General features: G+C 47.6%; 1 protein-coding gene across 4 annotated transcripts in view; it reads right to left on the minus strand.

Moving 5' to 3' along the window:
• Scn10a (sodium voltage-gated channel alpha subunit 10) overlaps positions 1 to 23939 on the minus strand; it is a 79763-nt gene that overhangs the window by 30339 nt on the left and 25485 nt on the right. For 3 of the 4 annotated variants that reach the window (XM_034484072.2, XM_034484073.2, XM_034484074.2), the window contains exons 11-14: positions 20528 to 20821; positions 17686 to 17797; positions 9658 to 9896; positions 6915 to 7088 (exon numbers count right to left, since the gene is read on the minus strand). In XM_034484072.2, the coding sequence (XP_034339963.1) occupies positions 6915 to 7088; positions 9658 to 9896; positions 17686 to 17797; positions 20528 to 20821 (819 nt within the window). The remainder of the gene's footprint in view (positions 1 to 6914; positions 7089 to 9657; positions 9897 to 17685; positions 17798 to 20527; positions 20822 to 23939) is intronic. The other variant, XM_034484075.2, reaches the window with a different exon arrangement.

Below are 23939 nucleotides of genomic sequence, written 5' to 3' on the forward strand. Positions count from 1 at the left end.
GAAGCGAACCACATGTACTCCTCAATCTAGGACATGAATGGAGTCATCGTGTATTACTTTTTGTCTTTATAAAAGACAAAATAAACAACAACCAGGACCTTCCCACTTGTGTTCCACATTCAGCCAGTCAGTCAGCATACATTAGGTCAGTCAGTCAGTCAGCACACATTAGGGAGTCTGTCTACTGCTGGCTCCTACTGATGCCCGAGTGGGCAGAGGAGACCAGCAGTGCCCTGTGTCCACACTCCTCACAGCCGTTCCCTTTGTCCCTCAGCTAATCATCCTCTGCAGTCTTTGTCTAGCTGTAGCAGTGTGAGCAAGGAAGCTCTTCACAGACTCATGCAATCATTTATAAACAATTATTCTTGGTAGGTGTTGAATATTCATCTGTTGTTAATATACCACTTCTTTAATTAATCAATCTCAGAATTAATATAAACACTTTACTCTGAGGGAAACAGGCGTGAGAGCAGCAGTGGTATTTATTCGACTGGAACTGACTAGAAGCCAATCTCTCTCTCTCTCTCTCTCTCTCTCTCTCTCTCTCTCTCTCTCTCTCTCTGTCTCTCCTTAAACTTCCTTTCTGTCCTCCCTCTCTCTATTCTCTATATTTCTCTCTATTTTCATATTTCTTCTTGCTCTCTCTTTATAACATTTTCTTTCCCCTCTCCTCCTTTCCTCTCTCTCTTTTTTCTTTTACTTGCTTAGCATGCTTGAAATACTGGGCTTGATTCCCCAGTATCCCATAAACCAGGTGTGGTAGAACATACCCATAATCCTAGCCCTTGGGTGGTGGGGGACAGAGGATCAGAAGTTCTGCATCATTTTCAACTGTCGAACAAACTGGAAACCTGCCCTACAGAAGACTCTGTCTCAAAATCCAAACGAAAAAGAAACATCTTGTATTTAAGTATCAGTTTCTGATTGACTGTGTTTGTCACAACATTCCAAGACAGGCACATGCTTCAGAAATATCTCACTAATTTATAAGAAATAAAAGGGAATACAATCCAGAAGTTTAGTTCCTTGAAGATTTCGGAAAGCATGCTGCTTCTAATAACCAACAAGAGGCAATGAGATCACATCTCTGGGAAGTGAAAGTGAGTTCTATTTTCTAAGGAAAAGAAGTACTTCATCACGACCAACCGCACTAGTGATGACTCAGCAGTATTACTCTTGAAAAAGAAAGGCCCGGGGCAGGAAAGGGAAGAATTGAGAATCAGGACAGAGAATGATCTTGGAGCTTGTGCCTTGACACAGACCCACAGCCAGTTATGTGTGACGGAATAATACTGCATAGTAAACCAGGAACTCCGAGTGGAAAAGACTTCCAGACTTAGAAAGCCCTGCTGCCCACTTTTTCATAAGTGGGAGGCACACTCTGAAGGCTGCAAGGCCATCCCCTGGAGCAGCAAGGTCCCTTCTGCAGGAGCCCAGCCAAAGCCATGGGACTTGCATTGCCTGTTAATATTGGTGAGGAACAGAACTTCACTGGAGCTAGCTACTGAGGTTTCCAATTCTCTACTCACTGGTATATATTTTAAAGGGGCTTGGGGTAGAGTCCAGGTCCTTGTGCATGTTATAAAAGAACTCTATCGCTGAGTATAGCCTCCAACTTATAAAAGGACATAAAATTAAAATGCTCGATATGATCGTTAAACTGGAAACAGATAATTGTTATAAAATGCTTTTCTGGGAGAAAGTACACAGTTTTGCCAAGTATTGATTTTGATTAAGCTAACTATATATATATTGGTGCTGTGATTTATAAGTTAACTATTCAGAGAATGAAAGCAGAATATTTGGTTTCTAAATCAGTAAAGGGGTGGGGGAGGGGAAGGGAGGAAAGAGAAAAGGGGAAAGAAAGGCGAGTGGTAGATCATGTTAATCATAGATATCCGAATACGTCTGTATTTACATTGGAATGGGTGAGCTAAGTGCCTTGGCTAAAGCGTAAAGATTGGATTGCCAGAGCTGGGTAAGGACCCGAATCTGACTGCACATGATTTGCAAAAGACACTTAAAGGCTGCAAGTTGAAGCACAGATACAAATATACTCTGCAAACTCCAAACCAGAAGAAAGTAGTCTCTCTAATTATTGCCAAGAAAAGTACACCTTTTTTTTTTTTTTAAAAAAAAAAAAGGAAGGTAGAAACATTTCTAAAACACAAAGAAGGTTATTCTCAATAATAAAAGTTTGACTTTACCAGGAAGGCATAAAACTTCAAATAGGTGTGCACTTGATAATCCAGCCTCAAGACAGAACCACTCGAGCAACAGATACACCATAATCATAGCAGAGATATTTTTAAGCACCACTTTCTCGGTAATTACTGTAACAAGCAGTAGACAACAGTAAGCCAGGGTAGTGTAAACTGCAGCGTCTCTTTAAGTCCCTCTACCCACAGCACAGAGGCAGCACTGCAACCCACAAATGCAGCAGACACAACATAGTTAAGTGTGTGGGAATATTTCTGATATACCGAGCCATGGAGAAATGATGAGTAAAACATAAAGGCCTTAAAATCTATAACATACATTGTTTAATTTGAATACAGTAGAGCTGGGACCCAGCCGCACAAGCTAGAAATCCCTTGTTAATTAACCTTGGAGTCCAAGGATGAATCAAAGTTAAAGTTAGGAAACCTTTAGAATCAAACAAGGAAAATCTGACAGATTAAAGCCATTCTTAAAAGGAAATAGAAGTCTTACATGAATTATATAAGAAAAAAAATAGACCAAAAATGGTATGTTTAAAAAGCTAGGAAAGAACAGAATAAGCAGGAAGGGAAATGTAATTACGATAAGATGCACGATTAATTGAAATCGGAAAACATCAATGATGTGGTGAGAACCAGCGAGCTGCGAGCTGCTTCTTTGAAGAAGAGAATTAAATCGATGGCTCTCGACAAAACTGATGAAAACTAATGAGAGCCATCATCCCCAGGAACGGGACAGCACAGAGAGCCGCCATCCCCAGGAACGGGGTGGCACAGACACAGGTGACATAGATCCTTAACAAAAGAGAAGAAGGCTCCCACAACATCAGGAACGCTGAACACCTAGAATAAGGACAGTCCAATCTAAGACAAAACAATTTATGAAACGCCAGCTTGAGAAATGAAGTCCGACTCATTTCAGAACCTCAGGAGAATCATCACTAAGATGGCCTCCCTATGAGTTCTACCACACTCCCAAGGAACAAATAATTTCAAAATCACATGGAGATTCTGCATTTTAAAAAAGGAATATTTCTCAGCTTTTGCATATACTTGATACTAAAACCTGGGAAGGATTATGTAAAATTTAAAAACCTACAAGCTGACTCAACGAAATGGATGCAAAAACTTTAAAGATTATTAGCAAATTGACCCTTTTTGTTTATTTAAACTTATTAAACTTATTCATTTTATTGAAAATGCACCACAAACATGTTGGGTCTACTCTATGAATGTGAAGATTCAGCAATAGGAACTCAATTTTGTTTTTTAATAATGTGAATGTGTGTGTGTGTGTGTGTGTGTGTGTGTGTGTGTGTAGGTATAGGCATGTGGGTGCAGTTGTCAGTGAAGGCCAGAAGAGGGAGTAGGATCCACTGGAGCGGGAGTTACAGTGGGTTGTGAACCACCTGAGGGAGGTACTGAGAACTGAACTTGGGTCCTCTGCAACAGCAGCATATGTTTTTAACCATTGGGTCATCTCTCCAGCCCTTATATGGTTCTCTTAATGTGATTTCCTTTTTCTTTTAGGGGTAGAATAAGCCTAGTGTTTTTGGTTTTTGATTGACATAAAAAAGTGATGCATTTAGGACAGGAGGTGATGTTTCTGTTTGTGTCCATATGTGTAAAGATCAAATTAGGGTAATTAGTATTAGCATGCATGCTGTCTTCAGTGTTCACCATTTCTTTCTGGTGACAACACTGAGAATTCTCCCTTGGGCCGCTTTCAAACATGCAATGCATCATTGTTAATTATTAATATGATTATCTTACATGCAGAACAATAGTCTGGTAAAATTAAAGACCTATTCATGATAAGTTTTTCATTAAAGAAAATTGTGTAAAAATGTCAGACTTGTTGAAATCCTGAAAGTATGTCTTAGCAGCAAAGAAAACGAGGCTGTTATTAAGACTTCTTTTTAGCAGGGTACTAGATGTCCCAGCCAGTGTGGTCACATAGTTAGAATCAGTGTGGAGGTTAGAAAAGAAAAACAAAATGTATTGTTTGCACATGATATGATCACAGTGAAAAATTTAAAAGACTCCATGGATGAGTCATCAGAATAAAGAAAGGGGACTTCTGGGGGCAAAAATATTGACTGTCAAAATGCTGGCTAAAATTAGCAAAGACTATGTCAAAATATGTGAGATCTGTGCAGAGAAAAGGATGGAAAAATTATAAAAGTCGAGGGACTGAGTTAGGCAGAGAGGGTGCTGTCTCTTGTAGGTCAGAGGATTATGTAATGTACAGTTTACATCCCTTCCTAAATTGACTGCTAGATTCTTGCAGTCTGAATAAAGAGAAGACTCAAGAGTTTGTGTCTGTGTTGCTGTGAGTATAGCAGGTTTCTCCAGTCGTAACGGAAGTGCAGGGGCCAGGATATTCTTAGAGTAAAACCAGGTGGGTGTATCAGCTACTTTTCTCATGGCTGTAATCAAATACCTAACAGGAAGAATCTTGAGATTGTTTAGGGAACACGGTCCATTATGCTGGGAAGGCACAGTGGCAGTGACATCAGCATCCTCAGCTGTGGGGTAGGGGAGGGCGCCTGTGCCTCAGCTTCCTTCCCTCTTTTTATTGTCTGCCCCGTCCTCCACCCTCCACGCACAGGCAGGGCGAGCGCTCTCTTCCCAGTGAAACCTCCTTGAAGCACCCTCACACACACTCAGAAGTGTATCTCCTTGGTGATTCTAAATCCAGTCAAATTGTCGAAGAAGGCAAACCACCACAGTGGGCGACTGGGTTTATAAACACAGACATGTTCCAAGCTGCAGTATTTAAGACAGCGTGGTACTGGTACAATGATAGATTGGCAGAGTGCACCTTAAATCATGTCAAGATGGGTGGTGGCATTTGCGGAAGGGCAAAAAGAGTTACATGGAATTTCCTATCTTTTTTTTTCTTCTCCTTTCTTTTCTTCTTTTCCCCAACCAATCCATACATTTTTATTGAGTCTCTTCTTATACATGGCTTGTGCTTAGTGTCTGTGGTAGGATGGCAGGAAGGACAACCCTGGCTTTAGCCCTATGGACTGTCAGGGTACGGCATTATATAGAATCTCAGAAGAGCGACTTGGTTTGAAGAGCGAAGCCAGGTTCAGATACTGGAGTGTGGGAGGCCCTCTGTGAAGAGGGGATGAGTCATCCCAGAAGGCCCAGGACCAGCCGAACCAGGTGAAGAGAGGAACAAGTGTCTGAGGCAGAGGATGGGTGGCCAGGCCTGTGGCTGGGAAAAGGTTGCTGGGAAAAAAGGGGTGGGGCTTGATGGAGCCTCACAACCACCATAAGGACTTCAAGGTTTATTCTCAGACAAGGAGACTCCACAGGGGAGCTATTTGTGACAAAAGGCCCTTGCCAGTTGAAGGTGGTTATGAGAGTAGAAACTGTGTTGGTTTGGGGAGTGCTTACAGGGAGGTACTCTATGTTACGCTGTGCTTGACTGAAAGCAGTTTTGAAGGCTAACCTACCCGTCACTAGAACCACACAACTGCTCATCTCGGCTGTGTGTTTTCACCCAGGAATGCACACCGTTCAGGGCCAGCTCTGACTGCAGGGCACAGGGAAGGGGCTGGGGGCTTTTGTTGACAATGTAGTTGATAGAGCATGGAATCTCACCAGGCTGGGGAACATGCAAGAGAGCCGCCCACGAGATTGGGGGATGCTGGAAATTAGGTGGCAGGGGGCCCTCCCCTGCCTCCCTCTCACGAGAACACGGGAGACCTGGTAGAGCCTCCAAACGACACAGTGTGCACTGGCTCTAGTTGTTAACAAACACGCCAAGTTTCAGTCATTTCTGTTATGTTATGACATATCCTGGGACTGGTCACCCCAGTTCTTCAAATTTGTCTCTTGCTGGCTTCTAGGAGTCAGTGAAACGCCAAGAATCCTCCAGATGGCTTGGGGACTTGAGGACATCAGTGACCTCAGACTCTTCCTAGAACCCTTACAGGTTTGCCTGACAGAAGCAGTTATGTGGAGCGGAGGGCCAGACATGGAGGAGACCAGTGATTGAGTGGAGGAATGCGTCCAGTAGAGGGCGCCCTGGAGCTGAGTTTGGAGAAGCACCTGTGCTGAGGCTAAGAGGAGACAGGCTTTTGGGGGGTGCAGTATTGGGCTCTGAATTGGGCAACCAAGAAACAAGAGAAGGCCTTTTTGAGGCTGGGATGGAGCTGAGACTCAGCAGTCAGACAACGTGGATTTGAGGTCCAGGTCAGACACTAGCTCACTGTCCTGGCAGCCGTGAGACACTGAGTTCATTACTTAATGATGGTATGTCTCTGTTTTGCTCATCCTGGGGACCTTAAAAGCAATAGTCTCTCAGAGTTGGGGGCATAAAATGATTCTTATTGTATCAAGAGTCTAGTACTATGGCTTAGTCACGTCTTCAGAAAATGTCGGCTGTTGGGACTTCATTGCTGGGACTGCTATTTGATAAGAGAATGGACCGCTGTTCTGAAGTCCCTTTTGGTACAAAGAAACTGAGGCACAAGAGAGCGTCCACCCCACTTCGTATCAGTGAAAAGCTGGAATTACCCAGCTGAGTCTCTAGGCTCTTCAGAACCATGACCTGCCTCACTCCCACAAGAATAGGAAGGGTGTGGGAAACTGGCTGGTAGAGTCCCCAAAGACACACTGTCTGTCCTCCCCAGGGGTCAGCTTCCCTTCCCTGAGTCAAGTGGCCAGAGAGGACATTACCAAGCGGAAGGTGCGGAGCACAGACAGGCTGCCCTTCTTGGATGCGCTCAGCTCTAGCAGGCTCACAGTGACGATGACACAGTCGAAGATGTTCCACTTCTTCTGGAAGTAGTAGTAGGGGTCGAAGGCAATGATCTTGAAGGCCATCTCCATCGTAAAAAACACGGTGAAGACCTGAGGGTGGGGACAAGCGTTCACTGCTGTGAGGTCTCTGCCCAGGGACAGTGAAGACAAGGGCAGCAGGAAAAGAATCTTGTTTGCAAGATAGCAAAGCACACTGGGTGTGGTGGCACATGCTTGTAACCTCAGCCTGCAGGAGGCTGAGGCAGGAGGATCTCAGGGAGGAGACCGGGCTGAATATACAAAATCCTGTCTCAACACAACATTAACGAAGAAGAAGAAGAAGAAGAAGAAGAAGAAGAAGAAGAAGAAGAAGAAGAAGAAGAAGAAGAAGAAGAAGAAGAAGAAAAAGAAGAAGAAGAAGAAGAAGATGAGGAGGAGGAGGAGGAGGAGGAGGAGGAGGAGGAGGAGGAGGAGGGAGGAGGAGGAGAAGGAAGAGGAGGAGGAAGAGAAGGAGGAGGAAGAGAAGGAAGAGGAGGAGGAAGAGGAGGAAGAAAAGGAGGAGGAAGAGAAGGAAGAGGAGGAGGAAGAGGAGGAAGAGGAGAAGAAAGAGGAGGAGGAGGAAGAGGAGGAGGAAGAGAAGGAAGAGGAGGAGGAAGAGTAGGAGAAGGAAGAGGAGGAAGAGAAGGAGGAGGAGGAAGAGGAGAAAGAAGAGAAGGAAGAGGAGAAAGAGGAGGAGGAGGAGGAAGAGAAGGAAGAAGGGGAGGAAGAGGAAGAAGAAAAGAGCAGATCCTTTTGTCTGTTCTTGGGGACTGTAGATGGGAATTTCTGAGCCATTGACATTCAGAGAAGACACAATAGAACTCAGGTTTCCATTTCTTCTCTCTCTCTCTCTCTGTCTCTCTCTCTCTCTCTCTCTGGCTCTCTCTCTCTCTCTCATGTGTGTGTGTGTGTGTATACACTGTATGTTTGCATGATTGTGCATCAGTCTATGTAGAGACCAGAGGTTGACATGGAGTGTCTTCCTCAATAACTCTGTACCTTACACTTTTGGCAGGGCCTTACACTTGAACCCAGAGCTCACCTATCCAGCTGCACTCCATAGTCAGCTTGCTCTAGAGATCTGCTATGTCAGCCTTCTGAGTGCTGGAATGTCAGGTGGGCCAACACACTTACTTGCTCACACTTACATGGGTGTTGGGGTCTAAACTCCCTCCAGTCCTTGGGTATGGTAAGTGCTTTACCTGCTGAGGCATTACCCTTCCATTCTAGTGGTGGTGGGTGCAGAGTAAGTGGTAACCATTAGGAAAAACTTCACTATATAATTATGTCAACAAGAGTCAGTCTGGTTCAGCAGCTAAAATGCGCGGGATAAGACTAAGGTAAAAATCCCAGCCCAACCACGTCTAGCTTACATAAGCTTGAATAAGCAATGCGCCCTTTTCATGCCTTGATTTCCTCATCTGTGTAATGGGTATAATGGGAGTAAACGCTTGAGTAGTTCTCAGTAGGCAGTAAGTCACGAATAAATGGCAGTGACTAAGATGAGCAATCTATGGTCTCTTAAGATTCCCTTTTGCATTGAAGGTCTTCAGTTGTTTCACCCAGGACAGAACTCTGACCTTTAAAAGGTGGTTAAACATCAAGTAACAAAAACCAGCAAGGGAAGGAGGCAGGGAGAGAGAAAGCAAAAGGCCTGGGGTCAGGGCTTGGCCCTCCCAGGCTTTATCAAGGCCATACAAGAGCCTGGAAACAGGTGGGGGCTTCTTTCTGACAGAGAAGAGAATGGAAGAGAGTGCTCTGGGCTTGCCTAAGTAATATCACATAGGACAGGTCAGTCTTCTGGATGCGTTTGCTGCATGGCATACATGTCTATGCATACCTCCTGTCCCCTGCTCTGTCCTCTGCTCTTCAACGACCACACTGAGAACCATATCCAGGGACCAGGGAAATGGCTCAACTGGCCAAGCACTGCCACAAACGCAGGAGGACCTGAGTTTAATTCTCCCAATCCCTGTAAAAAGCCAGGCCTGGTGGAACACCAGGTGTAACACCAGTGCTCGGAAGGTGGAGGCAGGAGGATCCCTGGGGCTCAAGGGCCAGCTGGCCTGGCTGAATGGATGATAGAGACACAGGTTCAGTGAGACTCTGTCTCCAAAACAATGGGGTTTAGAGGATGGAGGATGGGGAAGAACACGGTGAAAATGTACTGCATGAAATTCTTAAAGAATATATAAATACATAAAACCACCACCAACAAAACTGGGTAGATCTTGAGGAATGGCATATGTATGAGGTTGTCATTTGGTCTTCAGGCACCATGGGACATGTATGAACATACATGCATATGTACACACACACACACATAAATACACACATACACATAAACACACACATACACACAAATATGCACACACACGCATGCACATACACATGCACACATACATGCACACACAGATACACACACACATACTCCACACATTGTCTTTGATAGGGAAGTGGCATTAAAGTATCTCCCTCCAGCTAAGCTTGGCTCCCCCAGCTTTGACCTCCTGTGTTTAGGCTCCATCACTATGCTCTCAGTGGCACACCAGCATACTGCCCAGTAAAAGCATGGAGCCACCCACGCAATGTCCCCATGAGATGGCTGGGGCAGTGCCACTGGTATGGCCGGATCACTCACAATGTTGCCGGCTTGGAGCATGGCATCAAAGGCATCGGACATGGGGTAGTGTTCCATGGCCATGAAGACGGTATTCACCACGATGCACAGTGTGATGGTGAGCTCTGCAAAGGGGTCCGTCACCAGCTCGAAGAGCACCATCTTGAACTTCTTCCACTTGGGGCAGCACTCCCAGATCAAGTACTTCTGAGCTAAGCTGATCAAGCAGGGTGGGCACTTCAGCTTCGGCTCTTCAAGTTCTGCGTTATGGGGGAGTCAGTGGCAGCTGTCACACACGTGTCGCCTTGGACCCCCATCCTATGGTCATGATCTAGACCCTTGCATACCAATTCCTGTGACCTTCCAGGTTCACTTCAGCCCCCAGCTCCACGCCTCCACTTTCTACTGTGGAGCAATGGAACTTTGGTCCTGTCACCAAATCCACCTACCTACTCAGTCCTTTACACTGTTGGTACATCCCTCTCCCCTTTGCCCTCCTCCTCCCCTCCCCCTCTACCTCCCCCTTCTTCTTTCCTCCCTCCGTCCCTCCCTCCGTCCCTCCCTCTCTCTATCTGCACATATGTGCCTGTCCATATGCATTCATGTCCACGTACTTAAGTGTAGAAACCGGATAAGTTTGGGTGTCATTCCTTGGCTTCCTTCTTTCTTTTTTCTTTCTTTCTTTCTTTCTTTTTTTTTTCTTTTGACAGGAATTCTCAATTCAGCCCTGGATGGCCAGGAACCCATTATGTAGAGCAAGCTGGCCTCACATTTACAGAGATGCCTCTGCCTCTCTGCCTTTGCCTTTCTGTCTCTGTCTCTGTTTCTGTCTCTCTGTCTCTGTGTCTCTGTCTCTGTCTCTGTCTCTCTCTCTCTCTCTCTCTCTCTCTCTCTCTCTCTCTCTCTCTCTCTCTTTCTGCCTCCTGCCTCCTGCCTCCTGCCTCCTGCCTCCTGCCTCCTGCCTCCTGCCTCCTGCCTCCTGCCTCCTGCCTCCTGCCTCCTGCCTCCTGCCTCCTGCCTCCTGCCTCCTGCCTCCTGCCTCCTGCCTCCTGCCTCCTGCCTCCTGCCTCCTGCCTCCTGCCTCCTGCCTCTGCCTACCTCCTGAGTTCTGGAATTAAAGACATGCATCACCATGGTTGGGAGATGGCAGTCCTTTGCTAGCCTGGAAATCACTAAGTAGGTTAGGCTCTGCCTTGCTAGCCCAGGAAGTGTGTACTGCCTCTCCTGGCTTTTCACTACGTGGAATCTGAGGATCTAACTCAGGCAAGCTCTGGCTGAGCTATTGCTACAGCCTGACATGATCTCCCTCATTTCAATTTTTACAACCCATTGCTCATGTAACCTCCCTACCTCTCAACCTAATCCACTTGGATTTCACCCCATCCTCTGCTGACTCCTTAGCAGATCTGCTCAAGTCTTTTGTCCACCTTCTCTTTCCTCTACACGCCTGGCTAAGTACCCTATGAATAAGTCTGGCCAGCTGAACATGGCTGGACAACATATACACCCAACCTCACTAAAGCCATCCTTGAGCCTCTGACAATCCCTGCCCAGAAATTCTGCAGAGGCAACCGGTCCCCTTGAGTCATTTACCCCATTCAGTGTGTAGTGAAACCCAGTATTACTTTTATCTTATTAAAATAAATAATTTAAAAAATGACAAAAATTAAATAAAAATGCCAGGCAGGTGTAAACCAGATACAAGTCCATTCTTCATCCAATCAGTTCTGGAGTTTACTCCTCCCCTCCCCCACAGTCTCTGACTCCTGTCTATGCTCGTGAGCATCCTCTATCCCCAGAACCACTCACAAACAGCCTCTTTTTCTCCTCTTTCTCCTCTCCCTCCCCTCCAACTCTCCCTCCCCCTCCAACTATCCCTCCCCTCCAACTCTCCCTCCCCTCCAACTCTCCCTCCCCTCCAACTCTCCCTCCCCCTCCAACTCTCCCTCCCCCTCCAACTCTCCCTCCCCTCCAACTCTCCCTCCCCTCCAACTCTCCCTCCCCCTCCAACTCTCCCTCCCCTCCAACTCTCCCTCCCCCTCCAACTCTCCCTCCCCCTCCTCCTCTCCCTCCCCCTCCAACTATCCCTCCCCTCCAACTCTCCCTCCCCTCCAACTCTCCCTCCCCTCCAACTCTCCCTCCCCCTCCAACTATCCCTCCCCTCCAACTCTCCCTCCCCCTCCAACTCTCCCTCCCCCTCCTCCTCTCCCTCCCACTCCAACTCTCCCTCCCCCTCCTCCTATCCCTCCTCCTCTTCCTCCCCCTCTTCCTCCTCCTCCCCTTCCTCCTCTTCCTCCCTCTCCTCCTCTTCCTCCTCCTCTCCTTTCTCCCCCTCCTCTTCCTCCTCCTCCTCTTCTTCCCTCTCCTCTTTTTCCTTCCCCTCCTTCTCTTCCTCATCCTCCTCTTCTTCCTCCCCCTCCTTTTTCTCCCACTCCTCCTCCTCCTCTTCCTCCTCCTCTTCCTCCTCCTCTTCCTCCTTTTTCTCTTCCTTCTTCTTCTTCCTACCACTGGGTCTCCAGTGGGTCTTCATGCTCTTTCCATCTCCTGCCTCCATGTCTACAGGATGAGGAGGAGCTGCAGCCCTCTGACTTAGGTAGAAGCCCTCCCTTATGACCTATGCAGCCCCTTCTCCACCCCACCCCCAATCACCCCACGTCAGTGTGTCAGCATGCTTTAACCGTATCTCAGCTTTGGAAGCAGACTCTCTGGACCACATGTTCTTGCTCATCCTTTGCCTCTTCAAAAACAAACTTCCTTGGCCATTTCCTAAATGTAGTTTCCACTTTTCTTTTCTTTTCTTTTCTTTTCTTTTCTTTTCTTTTCTTTTCTTTTCTTTTCTTTTCTCTGAAGACCCTGGTGTCTGGCTCTTACCCCTTCCCCCCAGATTCCAGCAGAAGCCCGCCGCCCTGCCCCTGCGTCTCACAGCACTGACAGCATTCATGAGTCAGGCTAGGATGATACCTTCCTTTCTCTCTCCTCACACGGCTGCTGTGCTGGTTCTCAGGTTTCCTCCCTTGCTTCCTCCCTTGGCTTGAGGTGTTGGTGAGGGCAAGCACTCTGGAGTCCATTTACTCATCTCCGCCCTAGGTAATCTTACTGAGCCCCATGGCCCTACGAAACCACTTCCAAGCAGATCACTCCTGAATTATATGTCCATCTTCTGATCTTCCCCTGGAGCTCCAGGCTCATCCCTGTAGCCTCCTTCACTATATTTCTGCTTGGGTGTGTAATTGGGGCCATCCCTATGGAGGGTGATTTCATAGCTTTGGGCTTGTCTATAAATTCTACAGTGTGCCATACATCTTGGAGATAGACACACTAGCTGACGTGAGCATTTCTCCTTATGTTTCCTTACGCACACACTTTGCATATAAAACCTCCTACACGGAAAGGTCTTTTTTTAAATAAAAACACCTATCCATATTTTCTTCTTTCTTTGTAGCCTGGCTCTTTTTCACGTTGACTTTCAGTGCCTTTGCAGTTTTCTTTGACCGAGGAGCAGTGTATCGGTATATTCCTCCCTCCCCCGCCGTCTTTGGTTGCTTATATGAACAGTGTTGATAGGATCATCTGGTTTTCCTAAGTAATTGGAATGGCGTTTTTATCATGGTGTTTCCATATATTCTCATGTACACATGTCCATTTCTCTTCCACAGACCAGACTATTTATTTCCACTACCACGCTGTGCTAATAACCCACTGTGAGGTTTTTCAAACTACAGATGTCAAAACTGGCAGTGCATAGTTTTGCACAGAAGTTGGCGTGTTCTGGGAGCGCAATTAATCATCCCTATTTGGAACGAAAGTGGACTTTCCTGGACCTGTTTTGGCACCAAAGGGAAGCCTGAGAGCCAGTGCTGGGTGAGGACATTTACAGATACTGTTCTACAGGAAGCAGCCTGTCTGTGAGGCACAGTGGGCAAGGGGTCAGCTCTCTGCGTGTGTACATGTCTCAGTGTGTGCGCTCACGTGTGCACGTGTGTGTGCCTGTGTTTGTGTGTTTGCGCGCGCACGCATGTGTGTGTGTCTGTCTGTATCTGTGTCTGTCTGTCTCTGTGTGTCTGTCTGTCTGTCTGTCTCTGTCTCTCTGTGTCTGTCTCTGTGTGTGTGTGTCTGTCTGTGTCTGCCTCTGTGTCTGTCTGTTTCTCTGAGTGTCTGTCTCTCTGTGAGTGTCTGTCTCTCTGTGTCTGTCTCTCTGTCTCTTTCACGTGTGTATATTCATGTCTGTGTAGGTGCACCCATGGTGTGAGTGCACATATGTGTTTGTGTGTGTGTCATTTTGTGCATTTGATACATGCTTGTGAAAGTGCAGGTGAGTGTGCTTGTTTTTGTCTTGTGATGGGGCCTTTGGTTGAACACTCCGTTCACTGATGAGGCTAGACCAACTGTCCAGTGAGCTCCTGGAAGACTTCTATTTCTGGTCTCAATGCTGGGTTACAGGCACATGCAGCTGGCCAGGTTTGTTTTTTTTTTTTTTTTTTTTTTTTATTTATGGGTGTTAGAAATTTGAAGTCAGGTCCACATGCTTGTAAGGCAGGTACTTTACCCACTGAGCTAACTCCCTGTCTGCTTTGATGATCCTGTGTAGATCCTGTGCGGACCCAAAACTTCCATGTGACTAAAAGCCCCAGCGCACATCACCTGATACTTCCATAGCTTAGCATCTGCTGACCTTTCTGTTCTCTCTGAAGGCGTCTGGACCCTTGTTTCTTCTCCATGTCCGGGTCCTCTCTGATTTCTTTATCTTTTTTTTCTGTCTCTAATGGCATCATCTCTTCTGGGCAACCGCAAAGTGTGTTAATTTCCTGAGACTCTGCCTTAATTGTCCTTGATGTCACCTTATCTTCTTGCATCTTTTCAAAACCACTATGCCTTCAGGGTGCTATGGAATATAATAGCCGTAGGTCCCTCTCCTCATCTGGATTTCAGAACCATCATCATTAAGCTAGCTTTCCTACCAGACATCACTATTGGATGTTCCAGGGCACATCACATCTGACATGTCCCAGCTCCTGAGCACCTTCTTGTGCCTTTCCCCTGAGGCCTTTACTCCTCCCTACAGCACTCACACTGGTCATTGCACCAACGCCTCTCCAGTTGCTTGTTCCAGACCCATGTGTGTGTCATACAGTCCTGAATCTTGTGATTCCCAGAGAGCCATATAAGCCTCCATTCTCTATCATCTCTACAGACGCCCTCCTCACCTCCTGAGAGTTTAGCTCCCCAGCTCTCACCTGATTCTCTCCTGCTCTCTCTGCCAGCATCTCCCCCACTTAAATTTCATCCTCTCAAGTATCTCTTCTGCATCCAGCCCTTCAGTGGCATCCCATTGCTCTTGGATGAAACCCAATGTCCGTTAGAGTCTTGTGGGGGTTTGTGGATCTGGCCCCAGACTGCTCTCCTTAACTTATTTTGAGACCCCCATTGTCTTGATGTCTGTGTTCCAGATAGCTCAGGCTTTTAAATGTCTGTATTAGAATCTGTCTGCCCAGGATACTTCCATGACCCCAGGCAAAACTCCCTCCACTTTTCTTAGCATCCTGCATTTCTCCAAGACGCTCAGCACCCCACTAGCAACTTGTCTCATGCCGTCCTCTCCTGCTAAGTGTGATAACAGCTGTGCTCACAACAGCGAACCTGAGTCTGGCCTTCTGGTTTGGATGACTGTCAAGTCTCAGCTTGTGTGCCAAGCATGGATGGCTCGCAGGGCTTGAGTTAAGTGAACTGTCACGCTCCTATTGGCTTGAGCCAAACCTTCTCTGGTGCAATCGCCCTGAAGGAAGTAGTCCTGTAGATCCTGTCATGACTCTGACAGCATGAGGCACCCTCCATGAACCCTGTAATGGATGTAGCACCCAGCTAGAGAGTAGGACGCACTTTATGCTCAGAAACTCTGGCCTAAGCTGGTGGTATCTCCCGACTTTCCTATCACTCCTGAAGCTCGCTCTTCTTCCAACCCCAAGATGTTGGATTATTTCTCATTTTATCTTTTCGGCTGTTTAGTTCATTCCAAATCAGCCCCACCCTCCAAATGTCTCCTTTGGGTCCCATGCTCACTCACCATGAACTCAGAAACTGTTTGCTAGTGCCTGCTAAGTGCCACGCTGCTCATCTGGGTACCGAGATCCAGGTGTGAGCAGAGGAGGCAGAGCTCCCGCCCTTGTGGGCTTTAAGCCGGAACAACAGACGGTAATAACCGATGTGGATGCTACTAACTAGACCTAAGTCATCCAACCCCACAAACGCTGCGAGGCGTTTCTCAGTTGCAGTATTTCAGCCGTGAGAAAACAGAGGCACAGAAAGCCAGGAGAACCCTAATGTCATAGCCTTGCTACAAATGGCAGAGCCCAGATGCAAACCCAGGCGCGTGGGCACCAGATCTGTGTTCTCAGCCCTGCAGTCTTCTCCGCTCTAAGACTTTCTCTTAGAGTGCGATGTGTTTGTCTTTGCATTTCTCTTGCTCCCTTCTTTCTTGCTGAATCGAGGTCATGTGGTCTAGCCCTGGCCGATCCAAAGCCCACTTCTCCTGTTTCAGTCTTCCTAGTTCTGGAGTTTGGGGGGCACATCACCATGCCCAGCTTCTGTGTTATCCCAGGAAATTGTATTTGGTGTTTATGTCTGAGGAACTTTCTCTCGTGGTATTCACATGCTGATTCCCCTCCATCCAGATTTCTGGCCATCCCAGAGAGGCTGCCTTTTCTCTACCACCTGGTCCTACGCTGCCCTGTCAGAGTCCCCCATCTTACACTGCCCTGTCAGAATCCCCCGTCCTACGCTGCCTTGTCAGAGTCCTCGGTCCTATGCTGCCCTGTCAGAGTCCCCTGTCCTACACTGCCCTGTCAGAGTCCCCGGTCCTACACTGCCCTGTCAGAGTCTCCGGTCCTACACTGCCCTGTCAGAGTCCCCTGTCCTACACTGCCCTGTCAGAGTCTCCGGTCCTACGATGCCCTGTCAGAGTCCCCCGTCCTACGCTGCCCTGTCAGAGTCCCCTGTCCTATGCTGCCCTGTCAGAGTCCCCTGTCCTACGCTGCCCTGTCAGAGTCCCCTGTCCTACACTGCCCTGTCAGAGTCCCCGCTCTCCGTTACCATTACTTTCCTTGGCTTTCCCTCTTGGCCCTCATCACTGCTTCCATATCTGCGTGTGTTGATCAGCTGTCTCCAGGGTGCACAGTCTATGACAGCAGGTGTATCTCATGCTCACCATGAATCACAGGCTCCTGGAGCAATGCCAGATGTCTAACAGATGCCCAACAGATGTTTGAATAGATAAATCTTTTTTTTTCTTTTTAAAGTTCTGAGGAACAAATGAAAACCCAAGCTATTTGAATTGTGCAGCTCAGCCTCCGGAGCTGCTGGGGCCTTCTTCAGTGGGTATGCAGGTAGGTGGATTTATCAAAGACAAGATTCTCCCCATCCTGTAGTGAAGTAAAAACTGGGCTAGAACAGCCTCAGTACTCAGAGAGGAGGACACAACCATGTTATCTTGGGACTTGTGTGTTCAGAGGGCCATGACCCAGTCCCACCCGGTTTCTCCTACTCTCAGCTGGATCATAGACCCATTCCCTCAGGAGACTGAGTCTGCTCCTGCTTGGTTGGCAGAATTGAAAAGAATTTGGTGGAATGGATTGGCTGATTTACCTAAGTTGTCTTCCCATGTCTGGCACAATAAGAGATGGAGCCAGAAATGAAGGCTCGGTAATGAAAGTTATGGCCATGGAGAACACGAGGAATAACTTTGCCACGCCACGTGTGAGACTTGCGTTCCTCGCACACCTGGGAGGTGCCTGATGTTGTCTCATGTCTCTGAGAATCTAGTTTGTGAGCATGCATGAAGCCGGAGCTAATTTGACTAAGAAGTAAACCAGGGCGTTTCTTCATTGTAGTCTCTCTTGTTTGGGGAACTTTATGCACGTAAAAAACGACATTAGTAAAGGAGGCTGGGGGCCTAAGGCATAAGAATGGAGGATCTCAGGCCACAGAGAGAGGTCCTTGGCCCACCTTAGGCTCATCAGAGCATGGAGGACAGGCATCTCCATTAGTAACACTCACCCTCAATGACAGAAGTCATAATACTGACAACGCTCATTGCCCTCTGTGCTCGGAAAGGTTCATTCAGGTAGTCCGCAGACAGGAAGTTCTTCTGCCCTGTAGTATCGAGTGCCTGAAAGGACAGAAGCAGGGTCAACGTGAGGGTTTCAGCAGCAAAGCCAGGTTGTTTCGCTTCTCATTGGCTGTTCACATACAGTTGTGAACAGCACTGTGAAGCCATGAGCCTGAGGTGAAGCTTGGAGAAACAGGAATGATATTTGAACCTCGGGTTAAGAACTCAGCTTTGAGGACCAGTACACGGAGGCAGAATAGAACCAATGCCCAGGTTGGAAGGCATGAGCCCAGCCAATAGCATTTGCGAAGTTTATTTGGAGAAAGAGCTTGTGGAGCCCCATAGGAGGCAAAGAGGTTTGGAAAATGAGGGAACTTGCTAAAGCCAACTGAACATAGGCTCTTGGCGATGCAGAAGGCCTTAAAGAGTCACCTTGCATTAGTTGGGGGAGCTTCACCTGAAAGAATCAAGGTTGAACACTTAAGAACGTGACTGTCCCAGGAACAGATACGAGAGACTGAGGGGTGTGTCCCAGTGACAAAATGCCGCATGAAGCATTTCCTGGGGTTCGAACAAAGAAACATTAGGGTTCAAATAGTAAGGTTGGGAGAACTGGGGATGAGAATAGAGGGTTTTTACCCTTACATTATGCAGTATCTTAGCTGGGGTTTGAGGCAGCCAAGCTAACTAGATACAAGGAAGGACAGGGCTCTGAGGAAAACAGTGAAGTAGGCCTCAGAAGGCTGTGGTTGGTTTCCCTTGATCCCCAACCTGAGAAACACACCAAAGTATGCCCTTTCACCTAATAAACTTCCAACTTAATGGTTATTCACATTTTTATACACATTCTTATATCTTATGCATCTAATTGTAACACAGTGAATCATGGGTAGACAACTTTTAAGAGAATTCCCACCTATTACAGAAAGGAAACCACCCCAGACTGCCCAGGAGTAGACATGGGGAAGAGACACACCTCAAGTACTTGCTAAGTCCTGATGCTGGCTATCACTGTGTGGCTCAGACAGCTCTTAATCTGCACGGTGGTGTACTCTCTGCCTCACTGTTCACCTGCTACACAGACTTTGACTGTTTTCTCTGGATGTGCTCGGTGCGATGTCTTCTGCTGGATCACAAGAGCTAAGACCGCTGCTGTGATCAGGCTCAGAGAGAACTCTGGAGGCAAGATCTTCCTGTGCACAGCACGATGACACCTCCTACAGAGCCTGGCTGTGACTTTTGGACTCTGGGTTGGAGATTCCATTTGCCCTAGAGCCACACTCTTCACCTGTCTTCCCGGCTCGGTGTCCAGAGAAGGCAACTTGAGCAAAATAGTCACTCCATGGCTCTAGTCAGGCTTGGCTAACAGGAAGCAGGATGGCAGGAAAGGAAAGGAGAGAGAGAGAGAGAGAGAGAGAGAGAGAGAGAGAGAGAGAGAGAGACAGAGACAGAGACAGAGACAGAGGCACACACAGAGAGAGAGACACACAGAGAGACAGAAAGAGACACAGAGATGAAGAGACACACAGAAAGAGATACAGAGAGAGAGAGGGAGACAGAGAGAGACAGAGAGACAAAGAGACATAGAAATGCACACACATACACACACACAGAGAGAGAGAGAGAGAGAAAGAGAGGGAGAGACAGAGACAGAGACAGAGGCACACACAGAGAGATAGAGGCACATAGAGAGAGACAGAGAGAGAGACAAGGGGAGACAGAGAGATGAAGAAAGACACACAGAAAGAGACAGAGAGACAAAAAGACACAGACACACATGCAGAGAGAGACAGAGTCAGAGACACAGAAAGACAGAGAGAAAGAGAGATACAGAGAGAGACAGAGGAAGACAGAGAGAGACAGAGAGAAAGATGCACAGAGAGAGACAAAGAGACACAAACATGCACACATACACACACACACACAGAGAGAGAGAGGGGGGGGGGAGAGATTGGGGGATAGCTATTTGTACCCTGTCTCCTTTGGCTGGCAGCAGCATGATTCTACCACAGGTCCCTCGGCCACAGATCCTGACAAGTTCCAATTCAGGGTCTTTTGCTGACATTTTCAGCTTGGGTGTACTCCTCACTACTCCTGTTTCCCTGAGCCTAGCCCACACCTCTGTGAATACTTTACTATTCCCTCCACTTCTCCCTGAAGCAGGATATTCCCTATCACTTCTTCCTGGAATCCCGAGTCAGTGGAACAACCACACAGTGCATCTCTCAAGCCTCTTTCCATATGCATCTCTGCTGACCAGCAGATGCGCGTGGAGGACGCAGAAGCACCACTAGTGATGCACGAGGAGGTTGCAAGTTAAATTGCATCTCCCATCTCAGCAAGGTGCCCCAGGGATGCCCGCTGTGGATATCGCTTGCCTTAAGGAGCAGGAGGAGCCGGGCAGTTCCTGTCCCTAGTCTGTGCCATTTTGATGAGTTATTCATTCTGTGCATTGAGCCAAGGCCAACGTGCTTCGCCACCGTGCTTCTCCCAAGATCTGTCCTGAGAACCTCTTAGAATTGTGTCAAATCTCAGGGACAGTTTGCCCAGAGTCATAGGCTTCTATAGAAGGTCCCCTGTTTTCCTTGTCCTTGTCAAAGGAGCATCTGGGACCATCCCAAAGCAGTGATGACCAGCAGGGATGGAAACACCAAGAAATAAACACAAGTCAAACAGAAAATCAACTGCACCGCTGCATGCAGAGCAGACGGGCAATGCCCTCTTCCTCCTTAGTGACATTCAGTATTTAAGGCAAGAGCCAGTCAGAGTATGGAGCATGCAAGAACTCACCGGGCCATCCGGAGCTCCAGAGGTAGGTTCACCAGTAGGCACTCCGAGCTGTCCCTCCTCTCCATGTCTAGGGCCAGGGTTGGGGGACTGAGGCAGTGGGCTCCTGGGGAGAGGACCTGCCTGTCCAGCACCCCTGCCCAGCAATATGGAACCTCGGCGGCTTTCTTGGTCTCCATGAAAGACCCCATCATCCGTGATCCCGTCAGGAAAAGAGACGTCTTGGCTGGGTGCTCGGAAGTGGAACACACTGCCGTGGCTAGCCCTGCGTCTTCCGGAAGAAAGGCCTAGGAAAGACTGGACATTGCCCCCAGATGAGCAGGAGAGAAGACAGGATAGGAGTGGTCCTCCCTAAATCCAGCATGCACTTCCCTCCACCTGCGTTCATGTCTCATGACCCCTCCACAGCTACCTAAAAGACCTGAAGATATCCTTGGTAGCCAAGGAAGAGAACCAGGAAAACCAGATCCTAGACAGACTTGGGGAAAGAACAGGAGAGGGGGCAATTATAGGATACCAAGATCAGCAAATAGTTTACTGTTACCAAATATCACTGGCTGGGCCAGGTGTTTGCCAGACTTTGATGACAGGCTCAGATATGGCTGTTCTACATTCCCCTCTATACACGGAGTATCGAGACATAAGGAAAAACCTAAACTGGAGCTCGGGACACTGTCTTTGAATGAATGAGTATGCTTTGCTGTCTGAAAATTAAGATGTACAATTCACCGGGTTCTATCTGTGAACGAGGGTTTGTGTTGGAATGGGGAGACAAGAGCCTTGCAGTGTAATGAGCTGGCAGGATCCCCTGAGGCCAGCTTTGAACAGTCAACAATAGGAAGATTGAAGGAAGAGTTGAAGCCCAATTTCTTGGAAGAATAATGCCATTCTTCCAAATCGATAAACATTTCCCATCAAAAGCTTCCACCAAGTGAGAACTGCGGGGCTTTCAGATCCAGAGGAAAAGCTCCGGTTCTTGAATTCTTAGGCGCCACACCCCCGCAGAGCTCCTGGATGGGCCTGTCTAATTCTCAGGACTGTGGGAACCTGGCCATAGCAAATCATCAGACCTGTGCTCAGGTCAGAAACGGTGGCTCTAAAATCTAAGTGATGGCTCCCTACCAAACTCTTGTTATAGTGCCCTTAATTTTTCTTAATTCCTTTTATTCACTGAACAGCTAAAGTAGGGCATGGTACCATTAGAATTCTCATTTGTGTCATAAAACTGAGCTCACTGTCTCTCCCTTCCGCCCCTTCTCTCTCACATATGTGTCTCTGTGTGTACATGTTTGTGCATGTGTGCAGGTCAGAGGACTGACCAATTCAGGTGTTGTTTCTCAAGCACCGCGTTTTTCTTTTGAGACAAGGTTTATCATTGTCCTGTAACTCACCAAATACTAAACGGTCTGGCTGTCCAACAAACCCCAAGCACTCTCTTGTTTCTGCTTCCTCAGTTCTGGGATTACAAGAGTGTAGGTGGCATCATCATGCCTGGCTTCCCCCTACCCCCAAAAGTGGGTTCTAGGAATAGAACTCATAATTTTGAGGCAAAAACATCACCAACCCAACCATCTCTCAAGCCCCTTAAGGTTTCTTTTCATGGCGGCTCGGAGGAGTCTAATCCTGTTCAGCCATCACCATTGCCAGCCTAGTGTTACACTAAAGTATATGCCACAATCCTGTAGTGCTCACACAAAAGCAAGAGTTGTTACCATGTTGTAGGGGATAAAGGGAACTGGGAAGCCTACCTTAAAGCTAAGAAGACAGAATTGTTTACCAAGCAAACTAAGGAGGAACCAAGTAGAACATCTAGGTCCAGTGTCTGACCGTCAGCACCCCCCTTTGTCATCATTTACTTCAGAACCAATCTGTCATTTGTCAAGTGATGGACAATGATCTCTCTCCCTTGTCTCAGCTCTAACTTCTACATCATCACTTTTGATCTGAAAAAGTCTTTCTACAAAAACTCCCAGAGATCTATTTATCAGAAGAGCATACATGGGGGCAGGGAGAGAGAGAGAGAGAGAGAGAGAGAGAGAGAGAGAGAGAGAGAGAGAGAGAAGAGAAGAGAAGAGAAGAGAAGAGAAGAGAAGAGAAGAGACAAGTTTTGGACACTCAGGTGCTGACCAGTGTGGTTGACTGAATGAGGAAATTAAAGCCCAATTCAGAGCCTTTCCACTCCCTGGAAAACCCCACATACCAAATAGCTCATTCTTGTAGGCCTCTACTTTCTTCTGTGCTGCTGAGAGAAACACCATGGCCACAAGCAAGTTGGGGAGGGCAGGGTTCACGCCATCTTACAACTCCCAGCTCACAACCCATTACTGAGGGAAGTGTGGCCAGGAAGCCAAAGCAACCACCTGGAGTGGCACTTCCATGGAAGTTGTGGCTCATCCTCGTCTGTGACTGTCAGAGTCCTAGCATGGAACTGTGCCCCGTGCATTCCAGGTGCTGCTCCAAAGGGACAGAGAAGATAAGAAGCCACAGATGTTCACAGGTGCTCCAGCGTGGGTGTGTGTCCAAGGCCAGACTGCAAGCAAGTGTGTCTGTGAGTGTACATGCCTACGTAAATCAGGGGATTGTCAATACAGAACAGCATTCTTCCGGTGAGATGAGAAAAAAACAGTTAAGAGAACCTGTCAGGGGCAGGAAGTAACCGTCAAAAAGCTGTCTGATCCCCTCTCCGTAAGATTAGTGTGAGAATTATTCTCCCACATGAAAGGATGTGATAGCTAGTCTAGGTGGTCAACGTGACCCACCTGGGAAGAGAAAACCTAGGCTAACGAACTGGCTCTATCAGATTGACCTGTAGGCACGTCTACGGGGACATTTTCTTGATTGCTATTTGACGTAGGATGACCAAACCCACTGTGGGGTTGACAATAAGTCAAGGGAGCAAGCCAATAAGCAGCGTTCTTTTATGGCTTCTGCTTCAGTTCCTGCCTCCAGGTGGTTGCTTTGGGTTCCTGGCCACACTTCCCTCAATAATGGGTTGTGAGCTGGGAGTTGTAAGATGGCGTGAACCCTGCCCTCCCCATCTTGCTTGTGGCCATGGTGTTTCAGCAGCAGAGAAGAAAGTAGAGGCCTACAAGAATGAGCTATTTGGTACGTGGGACTTTTCTAGGGGGTGGAACGGTAAGAGGAAGAAAGTTGGTGAGAAAAGTTGGATTCGGAAGTTAATTATAATCATGGTGGGGCAGACTGCTACAGGCTGTAATGTGAAGCAAGAAAGTCATTCCAAGGCTAGGCTGTGTCAGAGATGGGCCCTGAGGTCTTCTGTGTTGACAGCAGGTGACAGCCTTGAGCTGTGGAGTCAGAAGCAAGAGGTAAGAAAAAGGGAAGCAGACGGACCCTTAGCTGTAGATTCCTTATGGTCAGTGTGTCCCAAAGGGGCTTCACTTCCCTACACACCCAG

Source organism: Arvicanthis niloticus, chromosome 21 (genome assembly GCF_011762505.2).
Source record: "Arvicanthis niloticus isolate mArvNil1 chromosome 21, mArvNil1.pat.X, whole genome shotgun sequence".
NCBI classification, from domain to species: Eukaryota; Metazoa; Chordata; class Mammalia; order Rodentia; family Muridae; genus Arvicanthis; species Arvicanthis niloticus.